Raw genomic sequence first — 27479 nt, forward strand, 5'->3', positions numbered from 1 at the left:
CAAGTATTATCCAGTTTTCATCATCAGATTACCTTCAGGTAGATCAGCAGCATAGTCCACGTGTAAAGGCACACACAGTGCTTAGAAGTGGGTATAGCAGATTAATAAACTGGAGTATAGAGGCATTAACTTCAGTTGTGGCCCAAATACCAGTCCAATGTCATCACGCAAAAGAAGCATGTTCCCTGGGCAAGTTTCTTCCATTTGCAAAATGAAAGGGTTGAACTAACTATATTCTCACTTCTTTGTTCATTCATTCTTATGCATACAACAATCCAAAGTTTAAAGAGAAAGGCTTTATCCAGTTTACACTAAATGAGTTCAAAACTAAAGTTATAGAACTTAGCAAGAAAAAAAGTTATTCAGTTTATATTTACCTGAGGTCCAGAAAATTCCAAGATCAAATACAGATGATAGTGGGATAATTTTTATTCATATTTTTGATTAAATAACTTTCAAAAATGTTAAAAATGTGATATCAACAGTTGACAACATTATCTTTAGCCACTTAGAGTGTATGTAAAGACTACTACTGTGGATTTACTATTTGAAGTTCATGTAAGTCAGGAGAGAAATTACTACTAAATTCACTTTTATATCAAATTATCAAAATTTTATTTTGATAACATTTGATAACTATCAAAATAAGATCTAATATTCTGGTCTTACATTAAGTGAGCTTGAACTGAATGCACTACAAACCAAATGATAAAATAAACATGTCACTAGATTAAGATCGGAGAAGGCGATGGCACCCCACTCCAGTACTCTTGCCTGGAAAATCCCATGGATGGAGGAGCTTAGTGGGCTGCAGTCCATGGGGTCGCTAAGAGTAGGACACGATTGAGCGACTTCCCTTTCACTTTTCACTTTCACCCATTGGAGAAGGAAATGGCAACCCACTCCAGTGTTCTTGCCTAGAGAATCCCAGGGATGGGGGAGCCTGGTGGGCTTCCGTCTATGGGGTCGCACAGAGTCGGACACGACTGAAGCGACTTAGCAGCAGCAGCAGCAGATTAAGATACCATAAAATACTATAAAAACTTTAAAAAAATTTTAATGCTAGAACACAGAGAATCATAAATAGCCGATATAAAGCCTGAAGTTAAAGGCAAATTCTCAAAATATAATTATGGATATACATTTTCAGGAATCTTATATAAAGATTGTCAGTGTTAAAAATTTCAGTAGTTAGCTTTCTAATTCAATCCAGTAATTATGTGAAGTATGAAAAACCTAAAAAAGATGGCTTCTGAATTAAATTACAAAATCTTACCTCAAAGGGATAGATACACACACATACATATGCATATTTATACATATATTCATATGTACGCATTTGCTTATTTTTAAAAACCATGAAGAGACACTAAAAATTTTGTTAAATGCTTATATACAAGAAAAGATGAAATAAGGAAGAGGAAATAAGATAGAAGCTAGACTTATTTTAGTATGTCTTTTTTATAGGTGTGACCTCTGAGAACTATGCAAATATTTTAAATAAAAACTGTTTAAGAAAATCAATCCCTAAAATTCAAAACAAAATACATTAACAGAATGCTGTACCCAGCTAGCAGCACAACCACGTACAAAAGGATTAGTCCAAGTGACTCCAAAATACAGTAATTTGATTATACATCCTAGAGAGATATCCCTTAAGTACAAAAGAAAGTAACAAAAAACAATAAATATACTGTTGTGGCAATGTTGGCATTATGATTCTGTTGTACATGAATCATTTGATACATCATATAAGTATGTCGCTGACCTGTGGCGGATTCATTTTGATATTTGGCAAAACTAATACAATTATGTAAAGTTTAAAAATAAAATAAAATTTAAAAAAAAAAAAAAAGAACTAAGGTTTTAAGTGTTATTGACAGGAAACATATAAATCAATGAGGTAAAATAAAAACTGTATAGCCCTGGATTTGAATTGGAAGCATTAGTGTAAAATTATCTATGTTTTCTCTTTAAATTTATGCAGGCACACATGTACACACACACACAGGTGTGTGTGTGTGTGTGTGTGTGTGTGTGTGTGTGTGTGTGTGTGTGTGTCTCTGTCTCTTAGCTCTGCCCACTGAAAAGGCCTAGGTGCAATAAGCACTTCCCTGGTTAACAGTCGTTTTTTTTTTTTTGGAGCACAAATATATAAGAACATAGTGCTAGGAGCTTGAACTAACAGAAGTTTTAAAAGGTGCCCATTTACTATCAAGAAGCCTCATAACAGAAATATATCTCAGGCTTCCAAGACTGCAGAAAATAAGCAGGATGGGATGGAGATTATTTCTTGTGTTTAACAGAAAATTCGGGTACAAAAAAGATCTTCACAACCAAGATAATCACAATGGTGTGATCACTCACCTAGAGCCAGACATCCTGGAATGTGAAGTCAAGTGGGCCTTAGAAAGCATCACTATGAACAAAGCTAGTGGAGGTGATGGAATTCCAGTTGAGCTATTTCAAATCCTGAAAGATGATGCTGTGAAAGAGCTGCACTCAATATGCCAGCAAATTTAGAAAACTCAGCAGCGGCCACAGGACTGGAAAAGGTCAGTTTTCATTCCAATCCCAAAGAAAGGCAATGCCAAAGAATGCCCAAACTACCGCACAATTGCACTCACCTCACACACTAGTAAAGTAATGCTCAAAATTCTCCAAGCCAGGCTTCAGCAATACATGAACCGTGAACTTCCAGATGTTCAAGCCGGTTTTAGAAAAGGCAGCGGAACCAGAGATCAAATTGTGAACATCTGCTGGATCATCGAAAAATGAAGAGAGTTCCAGAAAAACATCTATTTCTGCTTTATTGACTATGCCAAAGCCTTATGACTGTGTGGATCACAATCAGATCAGATCAGATCAGATCAGTCGCTCAGTCGTGTCCGACTCTTTGTGACCCCATGAATCACAAGAAACTGTGGAAAATTCTTAGAGATGGGAATACCAGACCACCTGACCTGCCTCTTGAGAAATCTGTATGCAGGTCAGGAAGCAACAGTTAGAACTGGACATGGAACAACAGACTGGTTCCAAATAGGAAAAGGAGTATGTCAAGGCTGCCTATTCTTGTCACCCTGCTTATTTAACTTCTATGCAGAGTACGTCATGAGGAACACTGGGCTGGAGGAAGCACAAGCTGGAATCAAGATTGCTGGGAGAAATATCAATCACCTCAGATATGCAGATGACACCACCCTTATGGCAGAAAGTGAAGAGGAACTAAAAAGCCTCTTGATGAAAGTGAAAGAGGAGAGTGAAAAAGTTGGCTTAAAGCTCAGCATTCAGAAGACTAAGATCATGGTATCTGGTCCCATCACTTCATGGGAAATAGAAGGGGGAACAGTGGAAACAGTGTCAGAGTTATTTTGGGGGGCTCCAAAATCACTGCAGATGGTGACTGCATTCATGAAATTAAAAGGCACTTACTCCTTAGAAGGAAAGTTATGACCAACCTATATATCATATTGAAAAACAGAGACATTACTTTGCCAACAAAGGTTCGTCTGGTCAAGGCTATGGTGTTTCTAGTAGTCTTGTATGGATGTGAGAGTTGGACTGTGAAGAAAGCTGAGCACCGAAGAGTTGATGCTTTTGAACTGTGGTGTTGGAGAAGACTTGAGAGTCCCTTGGACTGCAAGGAGATCCAACCAGTCCATTCTAAAGGAGATCAATCCTAGGTGTTCTTTGGAAGGAATGATGCTAAAGCTGAAACTCCAGTACTTTGGCCACCTCATGTGAAGAGTTGACTCATTGGGAAAGACTCTGATGCTGGGAGGGACTGGGGGCAGGAGGAGAAGGGGATGACAGAGGATGAGATGGCTGGATGGCATCACCGACTCGATGGACATGAGTCTGAGTGAACTCCGGGAGTTGGTGATGGACAGGGAGGCCTGGCGTGCTGCAATTCATGGGGTCGCAAAGAGTCAGACATGACTGAGCGACTGAACTGAACTGAAAAGAAAATTCGAAGAACAAAGTTTAAAATTTAAAGAATTAATTTCTAGCCTAGCACTTTATAGTATAAACTGCACTTTTGGGGAAAAAACTGTTTTTTCGGTGATGGTTTCATCTTTCATTTCTTTTAGCTGTGTAGGAAATTTTTAAAAATGTGTTTTCTTGAGTTTTCCATGTTCTTGTTAATACACGTTTCAGTAGGCTGCCGTCCATTAAGCCTGCAGGGGTCCTCCTGGCTATTTCTGAATTGTGTTGTGTACATGTGTGTCTGAGAGCTCAGACAGCTTATCTTCTTACAGTACTTAGTTGTTTGCTTTTTTGTTAGATAAAACATTAGCAATGTATCCTTTCCCTACTCCCTGCCATCAAACCCATTAAGATTTAAACTCTTTGTCAAACAGATGATTTTAGAACTTGGGAGGTGGTAAGTTAAAAAAAAAAATTCTTACACAGACCACCTACTCCATAAGCACAGGCCTGTGAACCTTTCCCTCACAACTCTACATTTCTACTTCAAGTAACCGACCTTTCAACCCTACCCATTTAGAGGAACCAACCAACCATGAAAAGGGGGTACAGAGTTTACCCTCATCTTCTGCCTTAGTTCTGTCACATGAAAAAATCTCACTCTGCCCCCGTATCCTTCTCAAATCTTCACAAGGAGGAAAGTTCTCTTGTACAACTATCCATGCTCCTCAGATCAGCTGTGTATGTGGTGCAGACTCACAGTGGAGAGGAGGGAGAGTGACAGGAGGACTCAAGTAGACTCGATGGCACCTTCCTCCACATACAAGGGCAGGTTGTCCCCCCAGCCCTCTCCTGAGCAGCTGACTCAACCCATCCTGGCTCCTCATTCAGACAGCTTGTCACTGAGGAAGAAGACTCACAGATGCCTTAATTTATTTAAACTTGGGTGGCTCTCTAATATGACTAAATGACACGGGAACAATCATCTCTAAATAAACACTTTCCTCTAGAGATGTCTCTGCTCATCTGTTTCTATGCTGCATCCATTTTTCCAGGTTCAGTGGTAGAATGTGGCGCCCTAGTTCCTGCTGGGGCTTACTTGAAGCAGAAAGTGAATCCTTTTCCAATAATTTCACAGTACTTGAGATTTCAGACATCAGTTCTGATAGCTTACACTTTGTCAGCCTTCACCAATGCCTTAATTCATTTTTAGATTTTGTTGTTGTTTTTAATTTTCTGGTTGAGCTGGGTTTTCGTTGTTGCTCAGGCTTTTCTGTAGTTGCAGTGAGAGAGGGGCTACTCTCTAGCTGCGGTGCAGAGAGTTCTCCTTACAGCATCTTCTCTTACTGTGCAGCATGGACCCTAGAGCACACGAACTCAGCAGTTGTGGTGCACAGGCTTAGCTGCCCTGCAACATGTGGGATCTTCCCAGACTAGGGATCAAACCTGTAACCCATGCACTGCTAGGTGAATTCTTAACCACCGGACTACCAGGGAGGCCCACGCCTTAATTCTTGACACTACAAGGTGGAACTATCAATGAGATCACATAAGCTACTGTTGGACAAATTTGTAAGACAAAAATTCATTACATCTTTCTCGACTGTCAGAACTGAGCAGTGTGATGTAGGTAGGCTCTGGAGGAATAATGGTAATAAGTTATCTGGGTATCCAAGTGTCTGAAAGACCTCTCTGGAAACACAAATATGTAATAAAGACAGAAGACAGTTATCAGGGAGGGTGCTTATTGCATAGTTTAATTTGGATCTGATTATTCTCCTACTGCAGAGGAAAGAGTACTTTCAATATAACATCTGCATACTAAGAGGTAGTATAGCAATTAATCTCAGTGCAAAACTAAATCAAGCTTTCTATCTTCTGGGAAAAAACTTAGATTTTTTTTTTTTTTAGAAATTATATACTCTTTTCTATCTAGTTTGCTGTGCTGTGCTTAAGTCACTTCAGTCATGTCTGACTCTTTGCAACCCCAAGGACTGTGGCCCACCAGGCTCCTCTGTCCATGCAATTCTCCAGGCAAGAATACTACAGTGGGTTGCCATGCCCTCCTCCAGGGGATCTTCCCCATCCAAGGATCGAACCCATGTCTCTTACGTCTATCTGCATTGGCAGGTGAGTTCTTTACCACTAGCACTACCTGGGAAGCACCCCGTTTTCTAGTGTACTGAACTTTAAAAATTAAAGCTGTCACATTTTTTAAGGCCTTTTTTACATAAAATAGAATTTCTAACTTACAGGTCTATAGAGAAACCAATCTGAACTGGACAAACTATGGATTCAACATGCAGATGAGATTTCTTCCTATGGTTATCCTGATACCCACATTCAAAAGCATCCTATAAAAAACTGCTTCAAAATCTTTCTGAAATCATAATACTGCAGCAAAACCACAAGTAAACAACTGCCTGCTGCTGCTGCTAAGTCGCTTCAGTCGTGTCCAACTCTGTGCGACCCCATAGATGGAACCCCACCAGGCTCCCCTGTCCCTGGGATTCTCTAGGCAAGAACACTGGAGTGGGTTGCCATTTCCTTCTGAAAAGTGAAAGTGAAAAGTGAAAGTGACGTCGCTCAGTCATGTCCGACTCTTTGCAACCCCTATTAACCTGTTATTTCAAATACTGATTGAAAAACCAACAAGCATTTTTTTGCGCAACTTTTTAAAACACTATAAGTTGAAATATCAAACATGCACAGAACTGTTCCTTCACAGAAGGCAAGAAACTGCCGGCACATCACATGGGAAGCCATTCTCAGTGCTGTTGGCTATGAAAGTGGGCCTCCTCCGGGGTCTGGCTGATGTGGAAGTAAGGGCCTTGGCACAGCATGGACTGCTCGGCACAGGCTGGGGATGCTGTGGGCTGGACTGGCGACGAGGTGGTTTAAGCTGCTTTCAAGCCCACTGGCCCTGTCTAGGTTACTGATGCTGTTGCTATTGCTGCTCCCACCATTAACACTGCTATAAGACTATGTGTCCCAGGAGTTATGAAAGACAGGGTTTCTACTATTCCTTTGGTGGTCTTCTTCAATGCTTTCCTTCTTCTTTTCCTGCAGCAAAGGTACTCACCCACCGCAACTGGCAGAGGGGAGTAACAAGGCCCCAGGAGAAGAGGGGACAGACAGTGAGTGCTGTGTTTCAGTGGTTGCCACGCCCACTCCCTCAGGCCGCAGCTCTCACTGTATGGCAGTACCCCTCTCACTGTAAGTGGTACCCTTACTTCCAGCATCTGCTCCACATCTACCCTCACAGCCACTGTGAAACCCAGGCTTAGAGTCTTTATTGTTTCCACTGAAAGGAACTAGGGTTCCTTAGAGAACTGGCTGATTTCAAGTTTGGGGCAGGATTAGAAAAACCTGCAACATCTTCAACTACCAAAATAACAAAGACTACTGGACCTACTTGGATCACATCAAAAGTACTCAGGAGTCAAACTGAAGAAGCTCCCAGTGACTAAAGATGCGAAATTTTGTGCATCAATATAGATAACTACTTCAGTGTTTTGAAACAAAATATTTTAAATCCATGAATTTATAATAACGAAAAAATCTGTTCATCTTGGACCATTAGAACCACTTCATTTGAAAAATGGTAAATAAAGGGGGAAAAATTAAACATTTATCTTGCCTTTCCTAGACAATCTGTACATCTGGGCAATCAATCTGTTAACATGGAGAAGCTTCTCTTTATCAAAGTATTTAGACATAGAGAATCATGAATCATGTGAAATAACACCACAGGATGCATGCCATTAGCAAGATTTAGACTGTAGGAAACTCAATAGTACAAATAACAGAGTAAACTGCAAGGAAGAAAGGAGAGAAAAGGAGAAGTCTCTTAGAGACAAATCAATCTGCTAGGTCCTTACTTTTTAGAAACACACTCTTACATAATTACAGATTAATTGCTATGATATCCAGTTATCTGTGATATATGTATCTATGTGCTACCTACTGGCTTCCAAAATACAAACATTCCAAAGTGTGTACAATCCGTCCATACCATTATTTTTATCAGACCGCTGGGGGTGGCTATTGACAGGATTCGGTTCACCATGTGTTGCCCAACGGGTATGAGCTATTCCAAGGTGTACATCAAATTCTATATCCAAATCCATATCTTGTTGTTCTGAAGAAGATAAAATAAAAAATTCCAATATTAAATCAAACTGCAGGGATAATGCTATAAGCTGTATTTAAATTATTACAGTCTTACACCTGGAATATACAATTATTAAAACTGAAGATCAGGCTTATTCAAACAGTAATTAAAAGACTTAGAGGAGTTAATGCAGCTGAAATATTTAGGGTAAATGGTTCCAATAACAACCCCAAAAGTGTGTACAAAGAGATAAAGCAAATATGACAAAATGTTGACAACTGGTAAAAATAGATGAAGTATATGGATGATTAATGTACTATTCTTTCAATTTTTATACAAATTTGAAAATTTTCAAACTTATGATCAAAAAGAGTTAATGTGATCTTTAAAAATCTTATTTAATCCTTTCTTTGAAAAAAATTAGCATCATTTTAATTAGTATCATGTTAAGAAAAAATTCGTTTTCTCAGTTCCACACAACCTTATGACCACAATGTCTTTGGTCCCAGTGAGTGGCCTGTATCTCATACCATAAACTGCAATTATGAAGTTTCCAAAATCAAATAACAGTCCTTGAGAACAAAGCAATACTATGAAAGCATGAGGTTACAGGCTGGTGTTCCTCCTCTGTTTTAAAAAGCAGGTACTCTAATTCCTTCTCCCTATGAACTCTTTTTGCTTCTTCCAGGGGAAAGAAAGGAAAAAAAAAAAAAAGTTCTAGTATATACTAAGAATATCCCCTTTTAATTGCCTACATACAAAATTCATTTGGCCAAGGAAGCAAATAACAAAGCTTATCAAATTAGGTCGAAATTAAGAGCAAACTGCTGAGAAGTCTGAACAAGAAAGTCCATGCAGTTTAATATACAGTCTTTGTGGGTTTTATCCTGGCTAATCAAAGGTCATTCTAAAATACAAATCTGATCAAGAAACAATGCTTAAAATCCTTGAATAGACTTTCAATTACTTAAAATGTGGTTTGCATCCCTAGTTACCCATATGAACCATCCTAAACCTGGTCAAGGATTTATACGTAGATTCTCAAATTCTAACACACAACTCAAAAACTATTTTCTCACAAGATAAAGCCCCAACACCTTTTCACAATATACAAGGCCCTTCACCATTTGGCCCCCACCTACCTTTCCATCCTCTTTCCATCCTCATCTCCCAACCCTCTCCAGTCACTCCTCAAAGCTCTTAATGCACCTGTTACAAATAACAACAGCTAACATTTATGGAGAACTTATCCTGTGTGAGGTACTACAGACACCTCCTCACTCTATTCCTATCACTCTGACCATCATCTCTACACTGGACTACTAAACAGAATCCTAACTGGTGGCCCTGTGTCCAGTCTTCCTTCTGTACAATCTAGCCAAAGTGATCCACTCAAAGCAGAAGTTAGATCACGTTACTTCCTATGCAAAATGTTCCAATGGCTTCCCAACAAACAGCAAAATCCGTTGTTCTGAAGACCCTCTGTGCCCTAGCCATCAGCCTCCTCTCTAGCCTCATCTCCTGCACTCTACTCCTCGCTTACTGAGCTCTAGCCCCACTGACTTCCAGCTGCAAGCAGGCCAAGCCCACACACAATCTATGCACTTGGTGTTCCCTCCTCCTAGAATTCCCTCATACAGACAATCACATGATCTCTGCTCAAATGTCACCTCTACCATACTTGTCCTTTATGGCACTGATCTCTACCTGATATTATGTATTTATTTGTTGTCTGGCTCTCTCACTGGACGGTAAGCTCCATCTGGGCAGGGACTTTGCTTATCTTGTTCTCTGTCCTCAGGGCCTAGACAATGGCTGGTATACAACAGGTACTCAATAGATATTCATTCTGTTACTGAATCCTCACAATACAATTACATACTATTAGGTGTAACTGTCCCCATTTTATAGATGAAGAAACAGGCTCACAAGGTCACAAAACCTGCCCTAGGTCATGGCTATAGGAAGCAGAGATAGAATTTGAAGCCAAGACTGGCTGCTTCCAGAACCTAAGATTAAAACCACAGTGTACACTCTTCTGTACTATTACAACATTTGACATGTTGTCAACCTGGCTTCTACCAGAATTTAAGTTCTACAAAAAGGAGGAGCTTGTCTTATTATCTTTGAATTCTAAGCATTAAGCTATATAGAGCAGATACTCGAATTTTTGTTAGCTAGCTCAATCAATCAATGGAGAAAAATCGTCAGTGTCTTTTCTGATTTAACGGTGTTCTAAATAATTAAGGCAACCTAATAAATGACCTCCAGAAAAGTAAGGATCACCGTTTATTACTACTTAACAGGCCAATACAAGCAATGAAAACACATAATTAGCTTTTTTAGATTAAGGTTAACTGTAATTGAAAGCAGTATGTCCCCTCACATACTGGCAAGAGAAAGTACATCAGAGAAAGTAACAGGAGTCTATAAAATGAACCCATTTCAAATTCAAGGTAATTACCATATCTAGTACACTGTTGGAGAAGGCAATGACACCCCACTCCAGTGCTCTTGCCTGGAAAATCCCATGGGTGGAGGAGCCTGGTAGGCTCCAGTCCATGGGGTCGCTAAGAGTTAGGCACGACTGAGTGACTTCACTTTCACTTTTCATTTTCATGCATTGGAGAAGAAAATGGCAACCCACTCCAGCGTTCTTGTCTGGAGAATCCCAGGGATGGCGGAGCCTGCTGGGCTGCCTCTATGGGGTCGCACAGAGTCGGACACGACTGAAGTGACTTAGCAGCAACAGCAGTACACTGTTGCCAAAGGAACTTTATTTAAGGTCTAATAAGAAAAAATCATTGCTACAATACACAAATTCCCCACAAGTAGTATTTCAGGTTTTATAGATTAATCATGGCTCCAATCCTGACTGTTTCTATTCACTGTTACTCCACTCTAAAGCCATGTACCCATGTTCCTTATTAATTAAACTGAGAGCTCATTCAATTCCCCAACAGTTCATGACATCTTTTACACTCTCCTTAAGACTCAATTCTATGTAGTCCCTCAATCTCTACCTTACTCAGCTTTCTTTCACCTCATAACTGTTTAAATCAGCTTTTTTTTTGCCCTTAACCCCTACGAAGGCTAACTCCCTACCCATACCCACCTTTCTGAGCTGGAATGCCTCAATCACTTCCTTTCTTGCATCTTCTCTCTTCCCCCTGCATTCACTCCCAAGGCTCTTTGTCCCCTAGGTACCTTTTCTCAGATGTCACCTTTCTTAATAGTCCAAACATATTTAATTTGCTGGTAATAACAAAATACCTAAATACCTACACCCAGAGAACAAATGTTAACATATTAATATAATCATTTGTGTTTTACAGCTTTAAGATATAAAATACTAAAAAAATCTTTAGTTGTCACGATCTAGGATAGCAATCCTCTTCTGCCTTTCCTCTGCTCCCAGACCTCACTGGCTTTACTGTTGACACCATCTCAAGTCAGTACCTGCTCCTCTGAGCTTCAATTTCCTCATCTGCAAATGAGGAAGATAATTTTACCTACTCCACAGTTACAATGAGGACTATACAAAAGGCAACAAATGTCAGCAAGTATTATCCAAGTTAGAAGCTACCAATAACCAGTCTAACCTTCTTTGAGATGGCTTCCTTCCCTTTTGTCTTAAGAGGTTAAACACTAACACACTGCCAATAACAAAATAAACACCACAAATATCCAAACAACACACTCCAAATTAACAAATGTTAATTTCTAGCCATTTATGCTTTAGATCTATTTAAGCCCTGAAATGTAAAAAAAAAAAAAAGCAATTGGTGCCTCCTTTATACCCTACTTCATTCCTTTCCTCCCCAAAGGAGTCACAAGAGCTTTCCCACCTGTGCCTTCAAACTTCCATTGTGCTAATACAGCTATAAATTATAGTGTTCTTCTTTTTAATAGCACAATACTGTACATACCTTTCCACAGGTTTTGTGTTGTTTTTTTTTTTTTCACTCCAATATTAGGTTCTCAGAAAGCAGAGCCAGATCTGGTACACACCTTCCAGAAGCTAAATATGGTCATTCACTGTCACATACAGCTTATTCTCCCATTCCCTTGCTGGTGGACACTGAAGTTGCTTCTAAACTTTGCTGCAATGCCATCTAATTGTCATGTCTCCTTGTCATAGTGTTTCTTTCGAGTACACGCCCACGAGTGGAAGTGCCTGGCCATAAGGGATAAGCATCTCCCATTTAGACAGTGTCAGACTGCTCTCCCAAGGGACTCATCAGGTACAAATTCTCCAGCTCTGTCTGCAAGTGACCATTCCAGAAAAGCGATCACTTTCCTGCAGGAGGGAACATGTTTCAATATGATGACATTCAGAGATGGTGATTCTGGTCACTATCTTCCTTTCCAGCCTGCCATACTCACTGACCAACAATGCAGCTTTGAAAGCTATCTACCATTCCATCAAACTTGCCTTCCCTATTCTTACTTTGACCCAAGCTAATCTACTCAGAAGGTCCTCCCTCTCACCTTCACTGCCCCAATATAATTAGCAGCCAATCCTTACATATACTTAGCCTCCCCAACTTGTGGGAACTAGCTCTCCTCTGAATCTTAAACCAATCCGTTTGTTCTCTCCTATAAAACCTACTATATTCAACCTGGCAAACAGGATGCAGTACACACAGTAGACCAAATATTTATAACCAAGTTTTTGAAGTGTAGCTGTTTGGGTGTCTGCTTTATTCCAAGCTAATCTTATCCATAACAGATTCAAAATAAATACTGTCATAATTTGTTGAACAAGTACAGTTGACCCTTGAACAACACAGGGGGTTAGGGGTGCTGACTCACTGAGCAGTCAAAAACCTACATGTAACTTATAGCCAGCTTCTGGATCCAAGGTTCCACATCCACAGGTTTAATCAACCATGGATGGTGTAGCAGTGTAGTATTAACTACAGGAAAAAAAAAATCTCCATATAAATGAACCTGCACAGTTCATAGCCATGTTGTTCAAGCATCAATTGTACCATGAAGCTGAATGTCTGGCTTATGCAAAAACTAAAGATGAGTAAATCCACTGTTCTCCTCTTTCACCTGTACCCCTTTACAATGATAACGATGGCATCCATTTCAGCAGGTATATAAACAACCTACTGTTTCCTGGGTTTTGTGGAGGATTTTTTTATATGTTTTTTCAATCAATTTACTTCAAAGTATTTGCTTTGTTTTCAAGTTTTCTATGAAAAAATAAAATGTATAAACATAAAATAATGAATAAATACTGTAAAGTACACTCTGTATGATGGAATATGTATCTCTGGCAACTACTTTATGCTCGGGGAGTAAGAAAATCACGAGGTAAAAATATGATAGTTACCTGATTATATCAGACCTACTAAAAGGTGCAACATCCAGACTGATGATATATCCAAACTCAGCATTTTAGTCCAAAGTGAAGACAAGCACCAAGTGAAGCCACATGAGTAAGGGCACTACTAAAAATACCTTTTGTCTTATGAAAGGCCCTTCCTCAGGAATGATGGCTATTTCCCTCCCCAGTTAATACTATTTCTGCAACAAAGGTACATTAAAAGCAGTACAAACAGTATCAAAACTACTTTTCTTCCCTCCCTTCAACTTTAAGAATCACCATTCTTAAAATGGGCCCAAAAATATGGGAGGAAAAATAATTTGGTAAGGAAGGGAGAAGGAAGAAAAGAGGAGGGGGGACAAAAAACAAACTAAGTACATTACTGTGAACTTCTTCATCCAGTGCCTTAACTTTTCCTTTCTTCTTAATGAGCTGGATTTTGCAGGCATTGGCTTCCCAATCTTTATCATTGCCTCCGTCAATTCCCACACCTGAATCATCCAGAGGTGGAAAAGCAAGATTTAGAAATTGGCTACTACTTAGAAACTATGACTGAAAGGCAGAACTTATAAGTGAAAAATACATTTTTTTCATCTAATTAATTCATTTACTTTTCAATTCAAAATTTACTGAAAACGTACTATATGTCAAGAACCATGATAGCCACTAGAGATAAAAATGAAGAAAATTCAGTTCCTGTTCTCAAATTTGTTAATAGTCTATTGAGAAGACAGACAAGGAAAAAATAATTACCATACAGTGTGGTTTTAATATAATAAAAGTTATGTGACTAGAATAAAAGTGCTACAGTTCGCAACTGCAGCACAATGGAGATACAGAGAAGACTGGCACCACCTCAGAAGCAGGGTAAGGAAGGGATGTCAGGACACACAGCTCTCAAGATTCTACTAAAGTTCTACAGAATTTGAAAAAGTTACTCTAGAGGTACTAGAAAACCACTGAGTTGTTTCAAGCAGAGAAATGACACGGCAAAGAAGTTTAGAAAACTCTCTTCGAAAACAGTGTAAAAACTGGAGGAGAGAAACAGGGAAGAAGAAACCTGCTGTCAGAAGTTACAGCTACAGCAAAGCAAAAATGAGGAAGGCCTGAGCTACACAATGGTCATGAAGTGATGGGTGTACTGAAAAGCAGAACTGACTGAAGGTAACGAGAGAAAGCACCTCCCAGGCTCAAAGGACTTGCTTAATGACTGGCTGTTGGTACAAGGGAGAGAGAAAGGAGAGAGTGAGACACGGATGAGAATTGGAATGTATTCAGTTCAATTCTGAACATGCAAAGTTTACAATATCGTGGTTTGTCCAGGGAAAAATTTCTAAGAAGTAGCCGGAAAAACAGGTGTGCAACATGGGAAATACATATGGATTGTAAGTCACCAACATACAGGAGGCTGATGAAGTCAGAGCTCACGCACAAAGATATAAAATAAGGAAAGAGGACTCAGGAAAACACTGAGTAAGCCAAAAAGTTCATTCAGGTTTTTCCACAGGATGTTATGGAAAAACCCAAATGAACTTTTTGGCCAACCCAATATCTTGAGGAACATTAAAATAAGTAATAGGTGAAAGAAAAGCAGCCTCCAAAGCAGACAAAAAAGAAATAATCAGCAAGTTAGGAAGAGAATGAGAAGATATGTTGTCAGAGGTGAAGGAGAGAGAGAATTTGAAGAACAAAGAGTTGAGGAATTGACTTTCCATTAGCTGAGGAAGAGTCAAGGAAGATAAACGCCCATTACATAGGGCAATGTTGAGTGTAAAGAGTTAACATGGTAGGCCCAAGACCGCTATCTTAGAAAGGCTTGCTTGCAAAGCTGGCCCTTGGCTGGCATCTGTGAACTTGAATTTCAAGGGGGTTCCCACCAGGTTAACTGATTAAGAATTGCTTACTGCACCTATACCATTGGAGCAAACAATGTGGCTTATGCTGAACATCCACTTCCCTTCTAAGAGCCTGCAATGTTGGTACATGTTAGGCACCAGGTATCTACATGATCAGCCCACAGTGACAATCTTGAGCACAGAGTTAGTAATGAGCTTCCCTGGTACACATTTTACACATGTTGTCCAACTCGCTGGGGAAATCAAGCACGTGTGGGGACTCCACAGGGAGAGAATTCTGAAGCTTATGCCTGGCTTCCTCCAGACTTCGCCCCACGCACCTTTCCTCTTTGTTAATTTTGCTTTTTATTCTTTTGCTATAATAAACTATAGCCATGAGTACAATTATATGCTGAATGCTCTGAGGGAATCAGTGAAACTGGAGATGGTCTTGGGAACCCCAATATGATTAAGGGAAGGAGTTGGAGTAGAACATAAAGTTGACAAAAAGTTATTTTTCTTTGCTTTGTCATTTATGTAAGACAGAATCTTGGGCAAGATCACAGGCCAGAAGCATGGAATCCATGGAGAAAAAGAAATTAAAAGATATAGGAAAGAAAAAAAAATTTAGAGAGTAAAGCCTTCAAAAACTCTGTTCTATAATGAAAATGGCCCCAGTAACTTGTTTTTACAGTAACATTTTTAGCACAAGAAGAGACCCATAAGAAGCAATTCTCTACATAAATGGTAATGTTGTTGAAACTGAATGAACAAACCCTTTAAATGTGATAAAAAACAAAAATTCTTCAGATTTTAGATTTACCAGAAACAACAAAATGGATATTATAAAAAGTCTAGGAACCGAAAACAAAAAACCCTTTTTATTGAGAGTCAAGAATCATGCAACACCCGTAATATTTTTTAAAGGAAATACCAGCAGAATCGTATCCTCTGTACTCCAGTCGCTGAAGGCCTTTGATTAGCGTCTCCAAAATTTCTCGTCTTGTGCGAGGAACATGGTAGTTTAAGTAAGCAAATATACCTGCAAATAAACAAATTTAATTAATAGAAAATTCTGACTAGAGAATCAAAATTGGCATAGTTATGACCAAAACCCTAATTTGCATAATAATGTATAAGATGTGCAAAAAAGGTGAAGCTTGAGTCCATCTTTGAAAACAAAAGAAATCTTCACTTCAAACTGTTCAAAGGCAGTGAAACTTTTTCAAAGGGGAAATTCTTATACATATAAAAAAGACTGAAGTAAATATGTCAAAACTAATGTTTAGTTTTTCAAAGAAGTTTATAAGACTGGTGACTTACCTTCATCATTGACATTTTATCAACTAAAATTTATTTTTCAAAATTAACCAACAAATTTGGGATTTATGTTCTATACACTGAGCATTATTTTTAAAGGAAAACATTTTCTGAACTAAATATTTTAAGCAACATAGGTACCCTACAAAACTTACATAATTTTTCTTACTTTCAATGACCATGCTATCAACACATTTATGAATACATAACTTATAAATAACAACGATGTGAAGAATACTCACAATCTAAATCATTTAATCATAGAGAAAAAGGCTAAAAAAAAATGTAATCATCATAGAAGCAATGGTTTCTCACTTGTTCACCAGATTCTAGTAAAGGACAAATAACTGTAACACATATTAATAACTCCTGAGAATTCTCACTCTTGAGAACCAATCAAGACAGCATATTAAAAATCAGAGACATTACTTTGCCAACAAAGGTCCGTCTAGTCAAAGCTATGGTTTTTCCAGTAGTCATGTATGGACGTAAGAGTTGGACTATAAAGAAAGCTGAGCACCGAAGAATTGATGCTTTTGAACTGTGGTGTTGGAAAAGACTCTTGAGAGTCCCTTGGACTGCAAGGAGATCTAACCAGTTCATCCTAAAGGAAATCAGTCCTGAATATTCATTGGAAGGACTGATGTTGAAGCTGAAACTCCAATACTTTGGCCACCTGATGCAAAGAACTGACTCATTTGAAAAGACCCTGAAGCTGGAAAGATAGAAGGCGGGAGGTAAAGGGGATGACAGAGGATGACATGGTTGGATGGCATCACCAACTCGATGGACATGATTTTGAGTAGGCTTCAGGAGATGGTGATGGACAGGGAAGCCTAGCATGCTGCAGTCCATGGGGTCGCAAAGAGTCGGACACGACTGAGTGACTGAACCTGAACTGAGAATTCATAGAAAAGGAGCAATCATTTCGAAAAGCAAAACTATAAATAGAGACTTGTACAACATAAACTGATCCAGCAAAGTAAAGTGGCAACAGAACACAGGTTAAGGAAATCCACATTTTAGGAAGAGCAGCATGAAAATATTCTGAGGTCTTCCATAATTGTGCTTTGGCCAGCAAGAATATAGCTTAAATGTATAAAAACTGAAAAATCAAACTATCAGATCAGATCAGTCGCTCAGTCGTGTCTGACTCTTTGCAACCTCATGAATCGCAGCATGCCAGGCCTCCCTGTCCATCACCAACTCCCAGAGTTCACTCAGACTCACGTCCATTGAGTCAGTGATGCCATCCAGCCATCTCATCCTCTGTCGTCCCCTTCTCCTCTTGCCCCCAATCCCTCCCAGCATCAGAGTCTTTTCCAATGAGTCAACTCTTCGCATGAGGTGGCCAAAGTACTGGAGCTTCAGCTTTAGCATCATTCCTTCCAAAGAAATCCCAGGGCTGATCTCCTTCAGAATGGACTGGTTGGATCTCCTTGCAGTCCAAGGGACTCTCAAGAGTCTTCTCCAACACCACAGTTCAGAAGCATCAATTCTTAGGCGCTCAGCTTTCTTCACAGTCCAACTCTCACATCCATACATGACCAATGGAAAAACCATAGCCTTGACTAGATGAACCTTTGTTGGCAAAGTAATGTCTCTGCCCTTCAGCATGCTATCTAGGTTGGCCATAACTTTTCTTCCAAGGAGTAAGCGTCTTTTAATTTCATGGCTGCAGTCACCATCTGCAGTGATTTTGGAGCCCCCAAAACTAAAGTCTGACACTGTTTCCACTGTATCCCCATCTATTTCCCATGAAGTGATGGGACCAGATGCCATGATCTTCGTTTTCTCAATGTTGAGCTTTAAGCCAACTTTTTCACTCTCCAAAAGCCTTAAAGAAGTCCAAATCCCAATAATGCAACACATTCAGAAAAATTCACTACTAAATCAGCTTTCCCTTAAGAAATGTAATTCCTTCCCTGGCGTTCCAGTGATTAAGACTCTGTACTTCTAATGAAGGATGTGTGGGCTTGATCCATGGTTGGGGAACTAAGAGCCTATGTGCAGTGAAACATGGCCAAAATTTTTTTACAAATAAAAATAAAAGAAATATAATTCCTTTTTCCTGAGATTTATTTTTTTATTGAGGTAATACTGAGGCATTTCTTTCTACCTCAATATAATTTATGAGGTATTTATTTTTTTATTGAGGTAATAAGTTGCATGTATATATCATTATCGGAGAAGGAAATGGCAACCACTCCAGTACTCTTGCCTGGAAAATTCCATGGATGGAGGAGCCTGGTAGGCTACAGTCCATGTGGTCACAGAGAGTCGGACATGACTGAGCAACATCACTTTCTTTCTATAGTTCCTTTTGGAGAAGGAAATGGCAACACCCCCCCACCCCCCCACCCCCACCCCCACACACACTCCGCAGTGTTCTTGCCTGGAGAATCCCATGGACAGAGGGGCCTGGTGGGCTGCAGTCTATGGGGTTGAAAAGAGTCAGACATGACTAAGCAACTAACACACACACACATACAACATTATATTTCTACTTCTGTATACCTTATATACTCTGTTCTGTGTTTCTACATTCTTGTTTTTGTTTGGTTTGTTCACTTAAAGAAATGCAATTCTGATGGTAAAAAAATAATACATTCATAGAATTAAAGATGAAATATAATAATCAAATACCAATTTTTAAAACAATTTAAATGTTAATGACAAAAACGTTTTTAAGACAAGTTATAGAGAGACTCAATACATTTTTTAAAAGAAAATTCACAGTGATGTCATACTAAATTCACTAATTTCAACACATGTAATTCAACAACATTCAACTTTGATATTTTTCCTAACTTCAATCTCCCTGGTTTACATTGGTTCATTGTATGGATCCTGAGATCCTGAGTACAATTTTATAGAAAGAGAAATATTCTCTAAACCAATACCCCTCTCCAAACAAACAAGGTTTTTATTTATTTGGCTGTGCCAGGTCTTAGATGCAGCACACAGGACCTCTGACCTTCACTGCAGCATGCAGGACTTTAGTTACCCAACCTGAGATCGAACCTGCGCGCCCGGCAATGGAAGCACAGAGTGTTAACCACTGGAACGCCAGGGAAGTTTCACATAAGTATGTATGTTTTTTATATTGTCTGTTGATTCCCTATTAGCAATACTAAGATTCATCGCAGCTTTACGGTAAAGACAAGTATATCGCTTAGCCTATGATACTCTGAAAGTATTCTCGTAACAATTTCTAGGCCTTTAGATACTGACAACACTGATTTCAAGACATTCATATTTTCTTTCTTTGTGGTCCATATAAAAATGGTACATTTCCCAATAAATGGCATCTTATATTCAATGAAATACCATTTATCAATTCCAATTCAAAACCTGCCTTTCTCTCAAGAGAGGAAGCACTACTATTACCAATAATCATTACTGTCATTGTTTTGGTTCACTATTGGAACAAAGTAAAAAAGAAGAGGTAGAATAGAGGAAGTAGTAGGAGCGATATTTCTCCTTGCATAACTAGGCAGAAACTAAGAGGATTAAAAGGACAACACACATAGAAAAATTCTCTAAGATCAAAGTATCAAAGCTGGGAGAAGAAAGTTAGTTATCCAGCATTAGGAAAATGAAAGATAAAGAGGACAAATCTGTTGATTTACACACCAGCCCCTTGAGAGCACAGCTGGCCCACTTGTTCGGGTTAGGGGGTTATCTGTAATCTTGGGGAAAACAGAACCGCAAACAATTGCCAATTGGGCATGCAGAGCATATTTACAGCCGTTTACAGGGTAGGTATTCATAACTCAAAGTGACAGAGTAGCAATCCCTACTTCAGGTCTTTGGTATTTGTCTTGTCAAACCTCACAATAAACAGTTCTGCTTAAGGTAACTACAAAAGCCTAAAAACCAACTCTTCACAGCTCTTCAGTAATTGTTCCAATGCCACTAACAGCAGTAGCTATATGGAGCACAGGAGATTTTCTACTGCCAAGTCGGCTTGTGTTTCCAAAGTGAAAATTTCTTGTTAATGTAATATACCTGGAATAAATATATCCCTAACTGAAGCAAGAGGCTGCACCTACAAGCATCATTCTCAGAAAATGGCAACTTAAATTCAGTGACATAAAAGCACTTATAAGCGCCTTACTTAACAAGATATTCAGACACGACCTAGATCGTAGACTTGACACACCTGGTTAAAAGCAATCTAGTTATAGGCAAAGACTGTTCAATTGTACTGAAATGAAAACAATGCAATTTAGCTGACCAATCACATTATTAATGTTTCTATGTCTGGTTTAATTTAGGTTCTTATGAACAAAAAATTTTACTTTATATGAGGTATTATTAACTTGCAATATTGTATTAGTTTCAGGAAGAAATTTTGCTCTTCTGTATTTTCTCACTTTGACAGCTTCAATATTCTGATGAGAACCTAAACATCAGGTTTATCAGAATTAAGAGTTCAAATTCCTTCTCCAAATTCTATATTTTCTGAAACAATCCATCCACAATGTCATTTGTTTCCATTTTAAAATTCTTCTTATAACAACTTACAAATTATCACTAAAGATTCAAATTACACAAATCCTACAGAATAAATTGTGAAAAATCTCTTTTCCACCTCCATACAGGAGATAACTACCATTAACCCCACACATACTGCACCAAACCTTCAGGTATGAATTTTTCTACATACATAAACTCAGATGTATATGGTCTTAGAGGTTTTTCTAAAAGCATATGCATGTGATAATACACATATTGTTCTGTATTTTTCTCTTAAGATGTTGGAGATCTTTTTATGTTAGTACAACACATCCACCCCAGTCTATTTAATGGCTGCATAATAATAGTAGTTCATAATAGACTTCTCATTTTTTACCCAGCCATTTACCTATTGAGGCTTTCCTAACTCTTTGTAATTATAAACAATTCTGCAATTAAAGTTATACACAACTGGACACTTGCCATAAAACACAGCAATACTACAATTGTGCAGGCACATTCTATAGGTAAGATTCCTCTAAAAGAGGAAATATTTGAGAGAACATTTTCTACAATCCCAAAAACACAAAGAAAAAATTATATGGAGTGACACAAGAGAAATTTCCATTTTTTATTTGTTAACTGTTCAAAATCTTTTTCCTAGTTAGAAAATGCTGGTTGAATTGTCCCCTACTTTGTTGTAAATACTTGTGGCCACTGGACGGAGCTCCAAAACACTTCTCTCTTGCATATTTAACACCCTGGGACTCAAAGCCGTGTTTAAACCCTGACATCGCTAATTATACACTCCCTCACAGTCTACCTTTGTCATCATCTTTCCTGAGAAAAAGCATGCATTCCTTGCTTACACACATTCCAACATTCCATCTCTCCTGCTTCTCTCTGATCAATCACATCAGACCACAGTTTTTCATCATCTTGCCAAGTCAGCCCCTCTGGGCCCATTATGCTCTCACCTGTGTCCCTGAGCACTCCTACAGTGAAATCCATCCATTTCAGGTCATCCATCCATCTGAGGTCTACTTTCCTAGAGACCCTCCCAACTGCTGACCAGTTCTGCTAACTCACTGTTTGTCTAACTTTCAAATCACCCCCAGATATTATGCTAAAGTCTAGAATCTAGACTAACTCTTAAATCCTCATTTCTCTCTTTCCAGCTTCTTTCTCATTTCTGGTAGATTCTTTGTAGAACTGAAGCCTTCCTCTTCATCTTAAGGGTATAATACTCTATAAACTCTCTTATCCTTCCTTATAAACTCAAAATAGAGAAAGATATTCTACACACTATTCTGTGAACCAACCTCTCCTACTTGAACAAACCTCTCCTACTTGTAAGTCTTGATAAGTGAGTCCTTGATTTTATAAATACAGAACTTTTTGTTAACATCAAAATATTATGAGGATCCTACACAACAGTTCAGTTCAGTAGCTCAGTTGTGTCTGACTCTGCAACCCCATGGACTGCAGCACACCAGGCATCCCTGTCCTACACAACAGTGGGTTGAATTTTCATTATCTAATGATCTAGCTCAACTTTCAGTTAATTTAGAGACAATGCTTAGGGTATGAATCAACCAGTTAACACCTGGTTTTAACTTCACAGCTTACATGTTGGAAATCAACTTTTCAACTCTACCAGGGACTTCAGTTTCACGATATTGTCTCTCTTGTTGGTATACATGCTCTCTTCCTGAACACAAACTTAAATTCTTCTACCTTCGTATGTGTAACTTCTCTAATGATTTCTTTATAGCCAAATGCAATTAATCTCTCTCTGCAGTATTAAACATGAATGACCTTTTTCTACTCTTACAGACTTTCTACTAAGGCAATATATCACTTTGGAACGTCTGTGCCTCTAACTACTATTCTTTGGCCTCTTTTCCTGGTACTTCAATTTCTTCTTTCAAACCCACTGGTAGTGCTTCTTAATTCATTATTTCTGACTTCATACACTGTTCGGTAAAATGTGTCATCAGTGGCGTCTCTCACAATGCACTAGTTCTTTACCAGCTGGCAGCAGTCCTCACCAAGAGTCCTATCCTGTCATCTGGAACATTCCTGGCCTAACCTAGTCTCTGAATTTCTATTCATTTCACTCGCAATCTAAAACATGGCAATGAACAATGACTGTGTTATTATCACCCACACCTGTTGCACGTGTATTAACTGTTCCTTTCAATCAGACAGCAATTCCTTGAAGGCAATTCCCTTGTTCTAGTCGTCTCTCCTAAGGGCAGAGTGCCAAGTACAAAGAGATAACTTAAAATTTCTTTTCTTTTACCAATATTTTGTTATTGAAGTATATAGTTGCTTTATAATGGTGTGTTAATTTCTGATGTACATCAAAGTGACTCAGTTATACATACATACATATCAAATACCTTCTAGTACTTTCTAGGCACCTAAAATGTACAGTCAAAAATTCTCAAACCACAGAAAGAGAACACTATATTGCAGGATGCTAAGTAGGCATACAGTAAAAGAAAGTCTCCATAATTAAAGGTTTAAGAAATACTGGGTTAAACAAAGTTAACAGTTTTATTTGTAGAACTTCCTAAAAACTTTAAACTTGCTAATTGAGAATCTCCAAAAGCAGAATTATCCAAACTTATCTGTTACAAAACTCCCACCTTATACTGCTCATTACCAGAACCTGTTAACTTTTCCTTTTCCAGGGAACACAACTGAGAAAATGCTCATTAAGCGATAATTCTTTTCTTTCACATCTACTTCCTACTCGGTATGTTTAAGAATATGGCACTATAACTAATTTTATGATTTATCATAGAAGCCAGTCTCAGCATCACTTAAATAGCCCCACAGCCATTACACAGTATAATTATAAAACAATTTTAAAGGATTCATTTCAGAATATTTTTTAATTGCAGCTCTCTAACTGCTTTTAAATACGATCTCATCTACGAAAATGTCACTTATATATACCACTGGAGCAAAAACGTATAATCCCATATTTATTAAAAAAAAAAAAAAAAAAACGCAGCAAAATCTGTTAAGAGCTGTGTGAAGTTTAAGTGAATTGACTCTCTCACTGAAGCCAAAGGTAAAACAGATTATAAAAGGACAAAGTGCATTCCGAAGAATCAAGAATAAGAGGAAGACAAAGGTTCTTAATGCTTATTAGCACATGAAATGTTCCAATAAATCCTGCAATTAAAAAACTAAAAAAAAAAGGCCAGTTCAGTATTGTTTAAATTTGCTTCTCAAGTTTATTTGACCATAAAATCTTTTTTCCCCTCAGTAACACTTACTAACATCCCAATACAATCTGATAAATAACAGTTTTACCAGTATTTCTGATTGGAAAAAGCTGTCAAAAAAGAATTGCTACCCTCATTCTTCTGTTTCAATATTCTGCAATGTTGAAATCAAATAATCTTTTAGAAAACCTTTAACAAGCAGCAGGTATTCACAAAGTAAACCTCTAAATTTTCCCATCTAATCTCATCCCCACTCAGTTCCTCTGCCTAAAAATTTTATTTTAATAATTAATAAGTGGGAAGAAAACAAAGACAAATCTTGTCTTAACAGTTAACTTTCAGAACCATACACCAAAGAGGAGATAAATTCTGGATATTCCTGGAATCATGTAAAACTCTGATCCAGGTTAAGAGCAGGACATTCGAAATGCCTCAAATACTAGTTCTTTATTTCTTGCTCCATCACCTGTTTCCTCAGTAGTAAAACACGGTGGAATGGGGATGCTGGCTGTGTGAAAATGTCTAACATTTAATCTCCACCCTAAAATCTGAACCTCCACTCTTATCTGAACGTTTTCTAAACCAGAGCTTATGTTTTCTTTTATAGTAATCTATTTTTTACTTCCTTTTTCCTGGAACAAGATAAGAAATGATCTGCAACCAGAAAGCCAGGTACTTGACTAGGTGAATGCTTCATCACTTAGTAACACTTAATTACCAAACCAAGCACCCTGGGGGCCCCCTTTAGTTTGGGGGCCAGCTCCAAACTAAATTATGTCTTTCGGAAAACCATTCTGCTACCCTGAGACACAGCAAAAGTATAACTGATTCTAAAGTCCACTCTTCCAAATAATTTCAGCAAGCTATTTATAGTTGTTTGTTTTTTGTGCAGTTTTTTTAGTCTACTCTAAATTTAAATCTGCTCTTCATTTTAGAGGCTGAAATTAGCATTAAGTTAAATACAAGAAAAATAGACACTAATCAGCACCAGCTACCTCCTGCTCAGTTCTTCTTGAAAAGGGCTACAAAGAATAACTTTCCCAGGTAGCTTCAATTCTATTGGAATCATAATTCCCTTAAAAGGTGTTTATCTTCCAGGGGTAAGGTCGTTGTAAATTTCAATAAGGAAGGTAAGAATTCAATTCTTTTTGTTTACAATAGCCAAGTTAGTACCAATTTTAGAGCATATTAGTCATTTCAGATATAATTCTGACAATTCCTTTCGAACTCACTGTGCGTGCGTGCTAAGTCACTTCAGTCGTGTCTGACTCTGCGACCCTACAAACTGTAGCCCGCCAGGCTCCTCTGTCCTTTGTATTCTCCAGGCAAGAATACTAGAGTGGGTTGCCATACCCTCCTCCTGGGGAATCTTCCCGACCCAGGGTACGATCCTGCGTCTCCTTACATCTCCTGCATTGGCCGGTCGTTTCTTTACCACTAGCGCCACCTGGGAAGCCCCTTTTAATTCACAACACTTTCAGGTTACTATTAAAATGACTAAGTCTCAAATCATGTAATAGAAGAGCCTAACTTCAGGTTTTAGCTGTTCTAGGTAACAGATTCATTAAATGTAGGCCAATATTTCTCATAAGTAAGTGTTTCAAATGGAAGCACACTCAAGGGATAAATGAAGTACGATCTCTCACCACAGCCACTTCCGGGCCCATTCGCAAAAGTATTGATCAGCATTGGGTTCTGCAGAGTCGGGGGCAGGGGGCGGGGCGGGGGGGGGGGGTAGGCAGGAAGTAAGATCATGCGTAATGTCTTTATCGTAGTTCTAGTTATAGTTCTATTTTCTGCTGGGCGTGCCCGAAAGAAAGAAACTAAAATTAAGTATTTTTTAAAGGATAAATCCTAGAAACATGCGAGATAAATTCAAGAGACCTCACCTGATGTTCCACAGGTTGCCTCACTCACCTGGACCACCTCAGTTCCCTCTGCCCTCGCCCCTTTTCCAATACAAGACACTGCTTTTCCCTCCTATTTCTCTTCTTTTCGCAAAGCCTCATTCAGCCCCCCAGATCCCCTCTAGGGCCCGCCCTCCTCTCAGGTGCCCTCCCAGGTCCACCCCCCCAACACTCCAGCTCCCCTTCCCCCAGCAGCCTCAGCCACCGCGGGACGCCCCCGGCCCAACACCCAGATTTCGCACCCTCCACACTCCCACTCCCGCTCCCGCCGGCGCCACCGGCCTCAACGGCGCCCGCACGGCACCCCAGCACCGCCCCGCAACACGCCCCCCGCCCGCGGCCCCCTTACCACACATGCTGCAGGAGGCACGGTTGGCAAGGCGAATGGCGAGCGGCTGGCGAGTCCGGGAGCGTACACGAGCCTGTAGAGCAACCCGCGAGCTTGGGGACCAAGGGGGCGCCGACACGACTCCCTCAGGGGATGCGACGGCGGAGGCAACGACAGCGGTCTCGGCCTCCCGGGCTTGCCAGCAACTGCCGCCGGGCCCCGCCCCCCGGCGCGCACCGCGCCGCCGCCGCCACCGCCCGCAGGTCCCATTGGGCCGCGCCCGCGCCGCTCACGCGCAGGTCCCGCCTCCTAGCGCCGCCCCGCCCCGCCCCGCCCCCGAGCCCACGCAGGCCCTGGCCTGCTGGCGGCGGAGACGTGGCATCGGTTCGTGGCCGTATCCGCTTGAGGTTCCTGGAGACGCCCGCCCCGGGGGCGAGCAGCGCTAGGCACTGCCCTGCGGGGAATAAGGAACACGGCGGCTGGCAGGGAACGACGAAAGGATCAGTAAAGAGGATGCACTTGTTAGCAAAGCAAATAGCGTGCGTTGTCCGCCTCGTGCAGCCCAAGGCCCCAAGCCCCAGCACCCCATCGAGCGGAGGAGGAGGAGGAAGAGAACAGGCGGCCTTATCCTGGGGGACCAACAAGTCAGGAAGGGAAAAGGACAGAAGATTGATGAGAAATTGCACAGGATTGAGTGAGGGGAGGGGAGAAAGGCAGTATTCAGGTTCGGCCAGTCTTTCTGGTGACAGGAGATTCAGGTCCCAGCTTAAGCTCTAAGTCATACGCGTGGCCTCTAAAACCTCTGCTCCCCATACCCACCGCATAACCCCCGTTTTTTGCAGAGGCGGAGGGGCTGACTGTAAGGTTCAACTATCCAATACTATGCGCTCGGGCTTAAGAAACTCTGCTGGCCCAGACTTCGGATGGCCAACAGGAGAGGAGGAGTGTAGGAATTGCCTAGATTTGACAGCCTTAGCTTGGGCTCATGAATGATTAATTCTATGAAT

General features: G+C 39.8%; 1 protein-coding gene across 4 annotated transcripts in view; it reads right to left on the reverse strand.

Moving 5' to 3' along the window:
• The window catches only part of GFPT1 (glutamine--fructose-6-phosphate transaminase 1), a 64514-nt gene extending 37778 nt beyond the window's left edge, over positions 1 to 26736 (reverse strand). For 2 of the 4 annotated variants that reach the window (XM_055540533.1, XM_055540532.1), the window contains exons 1-4: positions 26494 to 26736; positions 16149 to 16256; positions 13763 to 13870; positions 7943 to 8068 (exon numbers count right to left, since the gene is read on the reverse strand). In XM_055540533.1, the coding sequence (XP_055396508.1) occupies positions 7943 to 8068; positions 13763 to 13870; positions 16149 to 16256; positions 26494 to 26500 (349 nt within the window). In that variant the 5' untranslated portion in view covers positions 26501 to 26736. Of the gene's footprint in view, positions 1 to 7942; positions 8069 to 13757; positions 13871 to 16148; positions 16257 to 25469; positions 25617 to 26493 lie in introns of those variants that run through there. The other 2 variants (XM_055540534.1, XM_055540535.1) reach the window with 2 other exon arrangements.
• Between the last annotated feature and the right edge of the window lie 743 nt (positions 26737 to 27479).

This window comes from Bubalus kerabau, chromosome 11, assembly GCF_029407905.1.
Source record: "Bubalus kerabau isolate K-KA32 ecotype Philippines breed swamp buffalo chromosome 11, PCC_UOA_SB_1v2, whole genome shotgun sequence".
Classification (NCBI taxonomy): Eukaryota; Metazoa; Chordata; class Mammalia; order Artiodactyla; family Bovidae; genus Bubalus; species Bubalus kerabau.